This window comes from Saccopteryx bilineata, chromosome 12, assembly GCF_036850765.1.
Source record: "Saccopteryx bilineata isolate mSacBil1 chromosome 12, mSacBil1_pri_phased_curated, whole genome shotgun sequence".
NCBI lineage: Eukaryota > Metazoa > Chordata > Mammalia > Chiroptera > Emballonuridae > Saccopteryx > Saccopteryx bilineata.
Window position 1 is genome coordinate 20,438,575 of NC_089501.1, and position 13,910 is coordinate 20,452,484.

Sequence of the window (13,910 nt, forward strand, 5' to 3'; positions counted from 1 at the left end):
AATATCTAACCTATTTAAGTGTTAGCTTGGACTTGAATCAGTTAAGACTTTGTTGTGGTAAGGCTGGAAATTCAAGGTCAAATGGATACATTAAACTTCTAACTTGTGCCTGTCATGTGCTTTGAGTGAGCTATGAAAACTACCTAAAAACAGCTGTCATTTTGATGTGTTGTAACTCTTCTGGGAAGTTAGATTTCTACTGAGTGAAATTATAGAATCTGTGGAAAAATCAAAGCAGTGATCCATCTACCAAGAAGACCTAAGCTGTGATCTTACTAGCTCATTTTCTACAAGAATAGGAAGACATTAAATAAAATAAATGAGAATTTGGCTGCTAATGTATGAAACCATTTCATGGCACAACTCTTGATAAATGTCATTTTGTTGTGACTTGATAAGATTATTTAAAAAAAATTTTTTTTACAAAGACAGAGAGAGAGTCAGAGAGAGGGATAGATAGGGACAGACAGGAACGGAGAGAGATGAGAAGCATCAATCATTAGTTTTTTGTTGTGACACCTTAGTTGTTCATTGATTGCTTTCTCATATGTGCCTTGACTATGGGGCTACAGCAGACCGAGTAACCCCTTGCTCAAGCCAGTGACCTTGGGTCCAAGCTGGTGAGCCTTGCTCAAACCAGGTTAGCCCATGCTCAAGCTGGTAACCTCGGGGTCTCCAGCCTGGGTCCTCCGCATCCCAGTCCCACGCTGTATCCACTGCGCCACCACCTGGTCAGGCAGATTAGTTTATTAAATACATCAATAGTATAAACTTATTTTTAATTTTTTAATTGATTTTGAAAGAGGAAGAAAAGGAAAGAAGATGGGGGAGAGAGAAAGAGAGAGAGGGACATCAAGTTTGAGTGAGCTATGAAAACTACCTAAAAACAGCTGTCATTTTGATGTGTTGTAACTCTTCTGGGAAGTTAGATTTCTACTGAGTGAAATTATAGAATCTGTGTACTCTGACCAGCAACCTTTGTACTCTGGGATGATGCTCTAACCAACCAAACTATCCAGCTAGGACCGGACGTAATTTTCTAATTCTAAAACTTGGGTTCTAAACCACTGTGACATGCTGCTTTCTAGTATAATCAGAACCATTCAAGCCCGATCTCATTTTGGTGGTTTTTACTGTTTGTTGTGGTGGTTATTTCTTTGTTTTGCTTTTAAAGAGAAGCAACTATGAGGAAAAAGATAGAAAGTCTTTGATTCAGTTGAATAAAGATTGTTATTTGTGGCCTATTTTTACCAAAAAATTTACAATCTTATTTTATCCCTTTTAGAAAAAAAAACACACAAACCAATACACAGAAGCATGATCATGGGCATGCTCATACATGCACACACATGTATATATGCATAGTTGATAACTTCAGTTACTCAAGAGAAACAAACTCTTCAAGTAAAGCTCTGTGCTTGGCTTTGTCTATAACTTACATGGATAATTGTTGCAGACCTAACTTAAACTTTATTCTCTTCATTTCATATATGAATCAGGCCTCTTGGTAAGATGAAAAGAAAAGAAAAAAAAACCGCTGGCATATATGATCTTACATATTTTTCCCACTGTGATCAACAAAGAGAATTTTAAGGGGGGAACATTAAAGACCTCAGAACCTCGGCAATATTGTAAAGGCCAAAAATATCTCTAAAGTTTTTGCAGTTTTTCTGGGGATTGACTTAAAAATAAGAGAAACCAACACGGTGTATTCTTCTTGATTCTGGAACTAGACAGGTTCAGACTATACTCAAAAGTACAATTCACGGTAGAAGACTGCAGGGCAGAGGGGTAACCAGCATGTGGTTGATACCTAGAGTGGTGAGACGTACTAAGGGGGAGAATATACACAGACATACACTGGCAACTTTACCAAAGGGCACAGACCACAAAGAAGCAGAAAATGCTGCACCGGGGAGTCCGGGTACAATTGGAACTTAAATCCAAAGAGAAATCCCCTGACTGGAATGTCTAGCTGAAGGTGCAGAGTTGTGGATGAATCAAGGAGAGGGTACTAGAACGGCTTTCTTATCTGCTTTGGTGTTCTCTGTGAAGCAAGAAACAAAGATCAGCTACTGCTGTAACAACAAATTGAGCCTACTTGACTGGAATGTAGAAATAAAGGTCAGCAGCAATCTTTATTGACAAAATTCTGACAAACAGATGTCCATCCTGTGGGTGTGGCTGGAAGTTCACCTAAACTTTCATGGTCCCTAGAGATGAAATAAGACTTTTGGACCCATTTTGGGCACTGTTATGCCCAATCAATTTTCATCTCAATTTTCCCTGGCTTTTCCTACTTTTTATGCTGTAACAAAGCTAGTTTTACTTGTTACATAAGTAATCGGCAAACAACTAAACTGCAAATTTTTTTATTCATTCCTGAAATTTCATAATTTATATTTTATTAACTTTTGACGAGCTTTTTCATTTCCCTGAAGTCCACTTGGAATATATAAATGGGCTGTGAATGGGAGCATCTGCTTGCCTGGCATGTGACTTTGAGTCTATTCTATATCTTTCCTCAGGGACTGATTGTTGAGACAAACTCAAAGCTTGGGTCCCTGGAAGAGGGAGAGGATACTGACAACGGAAGGGTCCGGGAGGATGACGACCACCCAGAGATCATTTCAGCTTACAATTTAGCACTAAAAACTTTAATAATAAACTCATTTTTTAAATCAAGAAATTCATGTTCCACCATAATTGAATAAAAAGCCTTTCTTTTTCCTCTCAAAGGCTGTGTATAAATTTTATTTTGCATTATTTATAATAACTCACGAATTGGATTTTATGGATATAAGAAAATTATACTAATATTAGAAGGAATATTTATTATAAAGAAATCTTAGTTATGAATAGCAAGATGCAGTGTCTCAAGAAAACCCATTTTGGCTTTCAGCAGTTGAAAACTCACTGTAAATGTACCATTTTGGCTTAAAAAATACTCACCATGTTCATGTGTTCATGTACATGCCGTTTCCTTGTTAATGAAGTTAATGGCCACAGCTAACCAGGAAATACTAAAGTTTTTCATTTGAAACAAATTTGTTGCAGACTGAATAGTCTCTTATTAAGACTTCAAACTTTAACAAACGATTAGGCCCAGTTCTCCAGTTGTAAATTGACAAATACGGAGTCTTTTCCAGTTTGAAATGTCAATAAATTTATTTATCTTGAAGACATTTTATAAGAGGTTCTTAAGAATTTTGTTGTCATTTACACTAACATAAGTTTTGCTTAATGGTACTTATTAGATGTTTGAAAACTTTTTTTAGCTTAAACATACTTTACTTGATAAACAATAACTGTTAGAATTCACATGTGCTATAATGCAAAAGTGATTCAAAATTTATATTTACTCTAATGAAAAAAAAGTTAATTTCATGTTTTACCAGTATACATAAACATCAAAAAAGGATTAATAACAGTTGCTATAATATTTAGAATTTTGCAATCAGAATTTGACCCAGCGTTTTCACTTTTTGTGATTTAGCCTGTGGTTATAGCAACATACATACATATTCAAGGTTGTTTAATGCACTCATGTGTGTAATAACCAAAAATTGGGAACAAATTAAATATCTGTTAAAATTGAGTGTTTAAATAAGGATACAATGAGATAGTTCTCTATTAATGCAGGATGTGCTAATGTAGGAAAATATCCAGCACACATCACTAAATTCTGAGAAGTGCAAGGTGAAAAGCCGTATCTACATTACAATCCTATTTATATAAATAAAATAATGTGAAAATAATTTACATATACATACAGGTTGGGATAAAAGTAGTTTTACAGTTGTGAGTACATAAAACAGAGGTTATTCTTATATTGTTTGTTATTAATCATTGTAATATTTTCTATATGAACAACTGGAAACCTACTTTTGCCCTGCTCTGTATAGATAGATGCCCATATGCTGGCATCTCCATACAGTATTTTTTTTTGGAAAGCTCTGCACTGAAAAGTGCTTCCGTAAATTGACACAGGTTGTTTTTGGAAAAAGAGAGTAAGACTGGATGGTTTATTCAAAGTTTAAGTCTTGAAATAAATTTTATGCCTTATTTATATTTTAATACTGGTGGAATCTTTAAAACAGAGTCAAAGAAAGGAAAAAAATGAAAATCAAATTATAGATTAGTTTATTGATACAAAGCTGTCAAATAAAATTTTATTTAACCTAAACTGAGACTGGGATAAAATTATTTCAAAGAGACATTTGCTCAAAGAGAAAGTCATAGTTGAACATGACAAAAACTAATAATATAATTAACCCCGTTAATGATCTAAAAGAAAACAATAAAGTAATTATCTCCACAGATACAGAAATAATAACTGATAAAGATTTGCCTCTATTTATATTAAAAAAGTTAAAACCTCATAAGTGATAGTAATAAAAGAGAACAGAATTTTTTGTGGAAAGCAACAGGTTATGCATTTATAATAGGCTAGTGTGCAGAAACCAAACACAAAGATACAATTTATATGAAGTAAAATAGATAAGCATGAAAGAGACTCCATAAGACTTTATATATGAAAGTCACATGCACACTCAATAGCAATGTATGTTTTTCCAGGCTGTATACATATATTTGCAAGTCAGTTGATTGAAGGGATATAAAGTATATACATATATTACAGAGGGTCCAATGAAAGAAAGGGGAATTACACTGAGACCATGGGTTGAAAGAGGTAAATAAAAAATAAATGTATAAAACAAAGAAGGAGCTTTGCCTTGAGCAATGATAATATAATGTCATGATCTGATAAATGGGATCCAAGAGATTCTCTACACTAAATAAATAAATTGAAAATGTAGCATGTATCCTGTAAGAGGATATACTGTGAAAGCAGGTTTCGGAATGAGGTGAGACTGGAATCCATAAAGTAGAAACAGTGTTAAGGGGCCGTGCACAGAGACCTACATTTCTGTTCCATTCTCAGACCTCGGAGGAATCACTTAACCACACGACCTCTTAGATTTCTTAATCTGACAAATAAGACAATAATATTTACCTCCCTGGGTTTTGTGCAGAGAAAATGAGGTAATATATGACCTGTGAATAGTGTGAATGCCCAGCACATAATGTGTTTTAACAAATATTTGTTTTCTTTCCTCCAATTCCACACCTGCCCTTGACAGTAATTTCATAGTTGATGCACATCTGTTGGAAGGGATTCTTAGAAAAAAAACTATTTATTTTTATAAATTATTACTCCTTTGATACTGATTTTTTTCAGAAAATCTTCCATTTTTCAGTCCTAGCTCTAAATTACATAATCTGCAATAGAGCTACTTATGACAGCTAATAGGGCCAATAAAAAAGAGGGGGAAATGTAGAAATATTATAAGTGAAGAATTGCCCATTAACTTATTCAGTCTGCATAACCTTTTGAGTAATGTTTGGTGAAACTATTAGTTCTGTCACACAAAAAAGGCTGACAAATGTTGTTGTAACTTCATTTTAGCTTTGCAGTCATAGTAAGTATATCATCTACATACTTTTTTAAATTAATGATGGTACAGCTCTTTTCTTCCATAACTGAAGCACTTATTGAGAGATTACCCACTGTTTGACTAATGTGCTTCATCATCTACACTTTTCCCTGTTGTGTCCCACAGTTATGATGCTCAGAATTTATAGAGTTTAGATTCTTGCTGTGTTTTACATTTCTACTTGCTATTTATTCATAGGATAAGGATAAAAAAAATGTCTGTTAACGTGAGCTTTTACATAGATGAATAGCAATGGTGCTCTGATATACCACTGATGCATTTCAACAAGGCACATGTAATACTGCTTAACATCACAGTGGGTCTCCTTTATATGAAGTGTTGACTGCATGGTAACAGCTGAAGGAATGTTTGAGTAGGAAGCATTTCAAGGCTTATAAAGCTGGGTTCTGTGCAAGTTCTATGATAGTCTGCTTATTATCAATCAGAATGTTGCATTCTACTGTTGGGAATTGTGGATTTAGATCACGCAGGATAGAACAGACCTACATTCTCTTTTTGTAATCACTGCCATGACTAAGTGAAAATGAAGATTTGACTGGGCAGGACTGTTGCTGTGAGAACCGTTTCAGTAGTGCCCAGAGTATCTTAGGAAATACAGGTGTTATGCAAACAGTTGTCATGAGCTTGTTTTCTCTTTCAATGCCTGATGAAAAAATGTGCTTCTCAGCCAAAGAAATGCAGTAGAAATGAATCATTCAAGCAGTCTTCAAACCGAGCTACACGTATTTAATTTAAAAGCACACTATTTCAAGAGTTACCATGTCCTTCTGACAAGAAATAACTTTAAAGCATAGTGATGTCAGTAATGTAAGGGTTTTAAAATAATTTTTCTTTAATACCTGAGTGAAAAAATAATAATTGTTGAACCTTTGTTTGGAACGTCAAGTCCTTTCACAATGTTTACTCTGAACAGACAGTTGATTCTCATTCCCCCTGAGGCCAGGCAGGAAGAACAATGCTAGGATTTTTTTTTGTTTGTTTTGTTTTTTGTATTTTTTCTGAAGCTGGAAACGGGGAGAGACAGTCAGACAGACTCCCGCATGCGCCCGACCAGGATCCACCCGGCACGCCCACCAGGGGCCACGCTCTGCCCACCAGGGGGCGATGCTCTGCTCCTCCGGGGCGTCGCTCTGCTGCGAGCAGAGCCACTCTAGCCCCTGGGGCAGAGGCCAAGGAGCCATCCCCAGCGCCCGGGCCATCTTTGCTCCAATGGAGCCTTGGCTGCGGGAGGGGAAGAGAGAAACAGAGAGGAAGGGGGAGGGGGGATGGAGAAGCAAATGGGCGCTTCTCCTATGTGCCCTGGCCGGGAATCAAACCCGGGTCCCCCGCACGCCAGGCCGACGCTCTACCGCTGAGCCAACCAGCCAGGGAACAATGCTAGGTTTAACTCCCACCCTCCCTCCTTGCATTCTTAGATCTGCAGATAGACATACAAACTATCTAGCTTTCATTTTTTGATGTAAAATGGCACTTCAAGACTATAAACCCAGTATTTTTATTTTTTATTTTTTGGTGGTTTGGTAGCTTAGTTGCTTGGTTGAGTTCTTTTTCTTCTCTCACAGCTTAGATTTTTACATGTGTCTTAATTGTAAAATTGAAAGCCCAGATGAATGTAAGATAATTTGAAATGACTTAAGTTCCTTGCTTTTATAAGAGTAATGAATTACTTTTATTTTTGTTTCCATCAGAATGGAAATCCAATTTCATTTTTAATTTCCTTTTAGAGCTTTCCTTTTACCTGGTTACTAGAGGTAACGAGGTATGACAAAAAGTCATGTTGGACTTATAATTCAATACTCTTAGAAAGACACTATATATTAGTTGGAGTTCCACATTTTACAAATGAGGACTAAGACCCCTAGAGAAGGGAAATGGCTTACCTAGGGCACTGCAGCTGTTTAGTGGCAGATCTAAGTGAAGAATAAGGTCTCTTGACTTACTGAATAGTTCTTTTTCTTCTATATCAAGCCTCTTTGTTCTATTTTCTTATATAATAACTAGAAAGCCCAGCAGTCATACGAAATGACCGCTGTTCTAGATATTATAAATTGTAATTAAAATGATTTGTGCAAAGGTGTCTGGTAATTCAAACTGAATTACCCAGGGCAGGCGGTAAGGATGCCCCTTTGCTTACTGCCCCATGGGGTTTCCCCCTTCTACTTGCTTAATTACTTAAAGTACAGTGCAATGAAGGAAACCACTGGCGGTACATTTCTTAAAAGCCACTGCTAGCTCAATAAATAAAGGTGATTTAAATAATAAAATGTTAATTCACATGTCAAAGATCTCTTTGTACACATCATTTCTTGTGTAGATCTTTCCATCATTTTTAAGCTCACCTTGCAGAGGACCATCAATTATTTTTAATTTTACGTCCGTTCTTTCACGAACTCTTGAACAGGCAACATAAAGTTGACCATGTCCAAATGCAGGCTCAGGTAAAAAAATGCCAAAACGCTTAAGCGTTTGGCCCTGAGACTTATTGATGGTCATAGCAAAGGCAAGTTTTACAGGAAATTGTCTACGTCTCAATTGAAACGGCAACCCTGTTTGAGATGGAGCCAAATCAATTCTTGGAATGACATGTATTTCACCTTTAGAGGAGCCAAAGACTTAGCTATTATGACATTATTTTTCAATTGGAGAACCTCTAGTCTTGTACCATTGCAAAGACCCCTTCTGGTGTTAAGATTTCTTAACAGCATAATAATTGCTCCAATCTTTAACCTCAATTTGTGAGGTGGCATGCCAGAAGGAGGAACTGTTTGAATGCCGTGGCAACTTCACCACATTGGCTAGTACAGTTACGCAAGCAACAAATAAGCTATCGGCAACAAACAGACACTTAAGCCGCACATAATAAAGATATTAAAGTTACTAACAACAAGCCCTTCATGTGGACTTCCCAAACTTTCTGGTTGATGAGTTCAAGTGTTTGAGAGTGACTATGACAATTAATTTATCCTGCGACTGCACAGACGAGATCCCATGAATACTACCTGAAGCCTCCACAAACTCATTCCAGAGAGAAGCTAGTGTCTTCAGCTCCATAGCTCCCATAGTCTTCATTTGAAATATACCTGAAAGTGTCATTCTGACTGTTAAAGACAAATGCCTGATATGGTAACAGTTATAATTGCTGAGTATAGTGTCAATGTGATCCTTTTATTTTTCTCTCACAAGTGTGCTCATCTGTCTATCCTGTTTTGCTATTCTAGGTTTGTGTGCTGGAGAGGCAAATATTTGACTTCCTTGGATATCAATGGGCACCCATCCTGGCAAATTTTGTACATATTATTATCGTCATTCTTGGTTTATTTGGAACTATTCAATATAGACCTCGTTACATAAAAGGAGTAAGTACCCTTCTTGCTTTTAAAAAACGTTATTAAAATACAGAAAGGTACAAAAATATCTTGAAAATTTATGTGTATACACTCTCCTTGAAGGACCATGTGTTAATTTTCATAGTTTCAGATTATATCTACAATAACTGAAAATGTTAAGTTTAAAGCACTCGACAGTGAATGTAATCAGGGAATTTCCATAAATTGTACTTTTATCAATTTTTTTTGTAATTAAAAGCAGAACTATGCCTTTGTATTTCCAAACTATAAAGTTATAGCCTCAGACTTAATAGATTTAATGGGAGTTTTTCCCATTTTAAATAATCATATTATTGAACTGAATAGAGTTTAAAATTAATACAAATGAACTTGTAGTTTCAGTATGAAAATATTAATATATATCAGGGTTAATATTTGACATACTTGCAAGCCAGAAGAATCTGGACCAATATCTCTGTGTTGTCCAGGATTTTCTTTTTTGCTCAGAGGATGTATTTTGCATTCCCATTCAAGTTAACTTATTTAACATAAAAGTGAAATCCAACTGTGTTACAGTTGCTATGGGAACCATAACTTAGGGTTTTTTACTTTTGTATGTGCCTCAGATCTCAGCCATAGCTCTTCATTAATGTCGTTTTTTTTCAATCTCATCATTTTTTTATTTCTTTTATTTTTAACAAAGGAAGAGTCCATAGTCATTTATTTAAAATTATAAAGCAAGTTTGTGGTAAAGGCATACAGAGAAGACAGCCCAGGTATAGCTCTGCTTTATTCAGTGCAAACCAGCAGGTTGTCTTGGGTTTCACAAAGCCATCCTTCACATAAAATATGCCTCCTATGACCTGTTCTCTTTGTCACCTGGAACTCAAATGATGCTCCTTGGTTCAGAAATAGGCAATATGATGGCAGCCAGGACCCAGGGATTCACTGTCCAGCTAAGGATGCATGAAAAGTTCATAGTCTTCTCTAAATGCACACCCAGAAATGAGTGCATGAGTGCATGAGTGCATGTCATCTCTAAGAGTATGTACTGCAAATCATGTAAAAAAGACCGATGTGTTCTATGGCAGAGTGATATTTTTCAATGCACAAGATATTGATTGTATGGCTTATTTTCTTATAAAATTTGTATTTTGACTCAATTGAGGCATAGTATTACAGTGTTTGGGAGTAGGTCTTCTGGAGTCACAATACCTGATTTAAAATCTTGAATCTGCCAAACTCTGTGTGACTTTAGACAGCATAACATCACAGATCCTTAGTGTTCCTATCTTTAAAATGAAAGCAATAATTATATTAACTTATATTAAATTATATTAACTTAATTAATTGATGCATGATAAGCCATTGTATGAAAGATACCTTATTTAACTTTCCTTTTATTTGACTTTGAGGCTTCTCCATGATTTTATTCTTATAAATGATGCCACTATGATTATTGTACAGATAGATACATCACTTCCATTTCTGATGAGGTTCTAGAGATAAAAATCTAGCTGTAGGTCAAAATATTTGTACAGTTTAAAAACTCAGACATTTGTTTGAGAAATAAATGAGATAGCCTATAAATATTCTTAGTATAGTGCTTGGTTTTTAAGAATTGGTGAATACATGTTAGCTATAATACTTTTCTCCTTGTTATAATTATTGGAAAAATGTACTAAACTATATAGACTAGCAAAAGGCTGGCAGGCAATCTAAAATAGAGTCAAGTGTTCCAAACTGTTAGTTGAGCTATTTCTGTCCCTTTTATTCCAAGTTGCTACAACTCAAAAAAATTTTTTTACGTTATTTCTATTATATATATCAAATTATAATCCCATCCCTTTAGATAAACTGCGTCCCCACAAATCTTTTCAAGACAGGCTGCTCTCTTTAGCATGAAAGGCAAAAAAAGGATACCATGGGACGTCTTTAAGATTGTTAGAACTTTTGTATGGCTCAGAAAGTCTCTGAAATCTTTCCGAGGTCTTAACAACGTGTCTTAGAGCTACATCTTTGATTTGATCCTGACTTGCAGCCAGCGTTCTGAATTTGATCTTTTCCTTGAGACAGACAGTAGTGTTTTACTTGGAGAATCTTTTGCCGGCTGGAGATAAATGTAAAACGTTTATTTTTTTAAATCAGCAAGTAAGTCCTTAGAAATAATTCTCTAAATTATACTTTAAAAATGAATTGTTCTTTCTTTAGCTCATTTTTCTCTTAGATATCATGTTATATGTGGTTAAAGGTGACAAGTAATGCTGTCAAATAATTGTTTGCTTGGAAATCTCCTTAGACAGATCCACAAGTTTATAAGTATATTTTCTCTCTTCCCAGTGATTGCTAGTCAAACTAGCTGTTCTGACAATAATCACAATTGATCTTTTTGTCACTAGCCCTCTAAAACGACTCTCTTACTGTTCCTGTCTCCAGTGCTAGTCTCCTCGCTGCCCATCTGGCCTCCACCTGCCATTTTGTCTCAAAATCAATGCTATATGTTTTGGGTTTCTGTTACAGTTTTAGTACCAGTTTCTTAAGTTTCAGTCCCAGTTTCTGTTGTAGTTATCTATTTCAGGGTAATTTCTGTATAACAAATCATTTCTGTATAATCAAATTCATGGAATCTAATAGCTGTGATGTAATGTTGAAGGTCAAAAATGCATTCAGGAAAATGAAGAATTTGTTGTGAAAATGCAATTAGTATTTTTCAATTTTGAGGACAAATATATGGTGACAGAAAATGAGTTGACTTTGGGTGATGAGCACACCATGTAATCAACAGCTCCAATGCCATAGAGATGCTCACCTGAAACTTATATACAGGGTGCCCTCAGGTTATGACACAATTCTGTTCCTGACAGTGATGTAATCCAAAATGGCATAGGTAAACATACTGGGAGACGCCAACTCCCTCACTCATATGTCACGTTACTGCATATTCTTCTGCCATGTGAACAAACTAGTTCGCCCACATAGTCTGTAAGTAAGATGCTAATGGCCTAAGCAGAAACATTCACGTATCAAGTTTTTTAATTTTTTATGATAGTGAGCGTCATAAACTTGAAATGTCCTATGTAAGATTGTCATAATCCGAGCACCCCCTGTACTCTTATTGATCCATGTCACCCCATTAAATTTAATTTCTAAATAAAAAAAAGATTGTCCAGTTTCCCTAAAGATGGCAAAAAACACAATTAAAAGAAATGTGAGTGTCACCATAGATGACAAAAATTGTGGTCAGTGAAGGATCTGGGTTTAGCAGGAGAATACAGAATTAGGGACAGCATCAACTAACAATAATGTATTGCTGGAGTTAAGAAATTTTCACAGGTTCTCTGTGCAGTCAAGACTTAGATATTAATGGTAAAATTTATTTCCCTCTCCTCTAAAATGATAGATGTTTATGATTTCTACATTTGCCATTTTAGATTTTGAATTGTTAAACAACTCAGCATAGCTATAGAAATAAGCAAGCACTTTGATCATTTCACAACTGAAAATTATTATTGTTTTAGTCTATTTTCTTTATGCAAATGAAACATCTGGTTTTGTTACAATTTCAAATATATCTTAACTTCTTCACTTAACGTTATATCAAACAATTTGACATTTATCAGTCCATTATTCATTTAACCCTTTACATTATAGTTATGTGTTATGCTATATAAAATAACATATATAGATAATATTATATATTATATTTTTATGTTTTTATTATAAATATTTTATATAATCTCCATAAAAATCCTCATCTTTATTTGTGATTTAATTCCTTATGTGGAATTTTCTACATATAATAAAATGATATGAATAATTTTAAGACTCTTAATCTGTAATTGACAATTACTATTCCCAAATTATTTTTCTGAATTTTCCTCCCACCAATGTTCAGCATAAACTATTTCACTGCACTCTGGCTAACCCTGAATATATGTTCTGATTTTTGTTGATGTAATAAGAAAAAAAATATCATTTTTTATTGTATTTCTTATTTTTACTGAGTTGGGTGTTTTCATATGTATGTTCATTAACCAGTTTTATTTCCTTTTTAGAGGATTAACTTTTAGTGTTTGTTTTTTATTATTTTCCCTGGAGTCTTAATGTTTATATATATATATATGGATCACATATTAAAGGTATTTACTATTTAAATAATAAAAAATTTTATTTTATGTTTATTATTTTTCTCTTATTAAAATTACTTTTGTAATATCTTCTGTTGCTTTAAACATTATACAATTTATCATTTGAAAAGTATAATGTTAAGACTTCACTATCTTTAGGTCTAAATTTACTAAAACATAAAGGCAGATACCCTGAAATAATCTAAATAATTTGTTTTTTTTCACACTTGCTCTTTGTAAAGAGACATTTTTGCCTGACCAGGCAGTGGTGCAGTGGATAGAACATAGGATGGGACACGGAGGACCCAGGTTTGAAACCCTGAGGTCGCCGGCTTGATTGCACGCTCATCCAGTTTGAGCACAGCTCACCAGCTGGAGCCCAACATTGATGGCTTGAGCAAGGGGTCACTCGGTCTTCTGTAGCCCCCTGGTCAAGGCACATATGAGAAAGTAATCAATGAACAACTAAGTAGCCGCAGTGAAGAATTGATGCTTCTCATCTCTCTCCCTTCCTGTCTGTCTGTCCCTATCTGTCCTTCTCTCTTTCTCTTTTACAAAAAAATAAGTAAAAAATAAAAATGTGACATTTTTCTTCTATTTAATTAAAAAATGTCAAAAAATATAGATGTGATTATAATCAAAAGTACTGAACACAGAAACAATAAATAAAATTTAAGGAGTATTGCTATGTTTAAGAATAAAGAAGACAAAATTAAAAATTTAAAACAGTTAATTGGAAGAAGAACTCATTATTATCCTTTGAGGCCTCTGGCTTTGAAGGAATACATTATGTTGAAGGAAAATTAAATTGATATTTCAATTCTAGGCAAGGGAAATCTGAAGCCAGAATTTATAGAAAGCATCTCTATTGTGTAATTCTCAACAGCATCAGTCCAAAAAAAAAGCCGCAAGTAACTCTAGTAGAATTATTCATATAT

At 34.8% G+C, this 13,910-nt stretch overlaps 1 protein-coding gene across 2 annotated transcripts in view; it reads left to right on the forward strand.

Moving 5' to 3' along the window:
- The window catches only part of NKAIN2 (sodium/potassium transporting ATPase interacting 2), a 1,024,603-nt gene that overhangs the window by 477,648 nt on the left and 533,045 nt on the right, over positions 1–13,910 (forward strand). For both annotated transcript variants that reach the window (XM_066247954.1, XM_066247955.1), the window contains exon 2: positions 8,738–8,875. In XM_066247954.1, the coding sequence (XP_066104051.1) occupies positions 8,738–8,875 (138 nt within the window). The remainder of the gene's footprint in view (positions 1–8,737; positions 8,876–13,910) is intronic.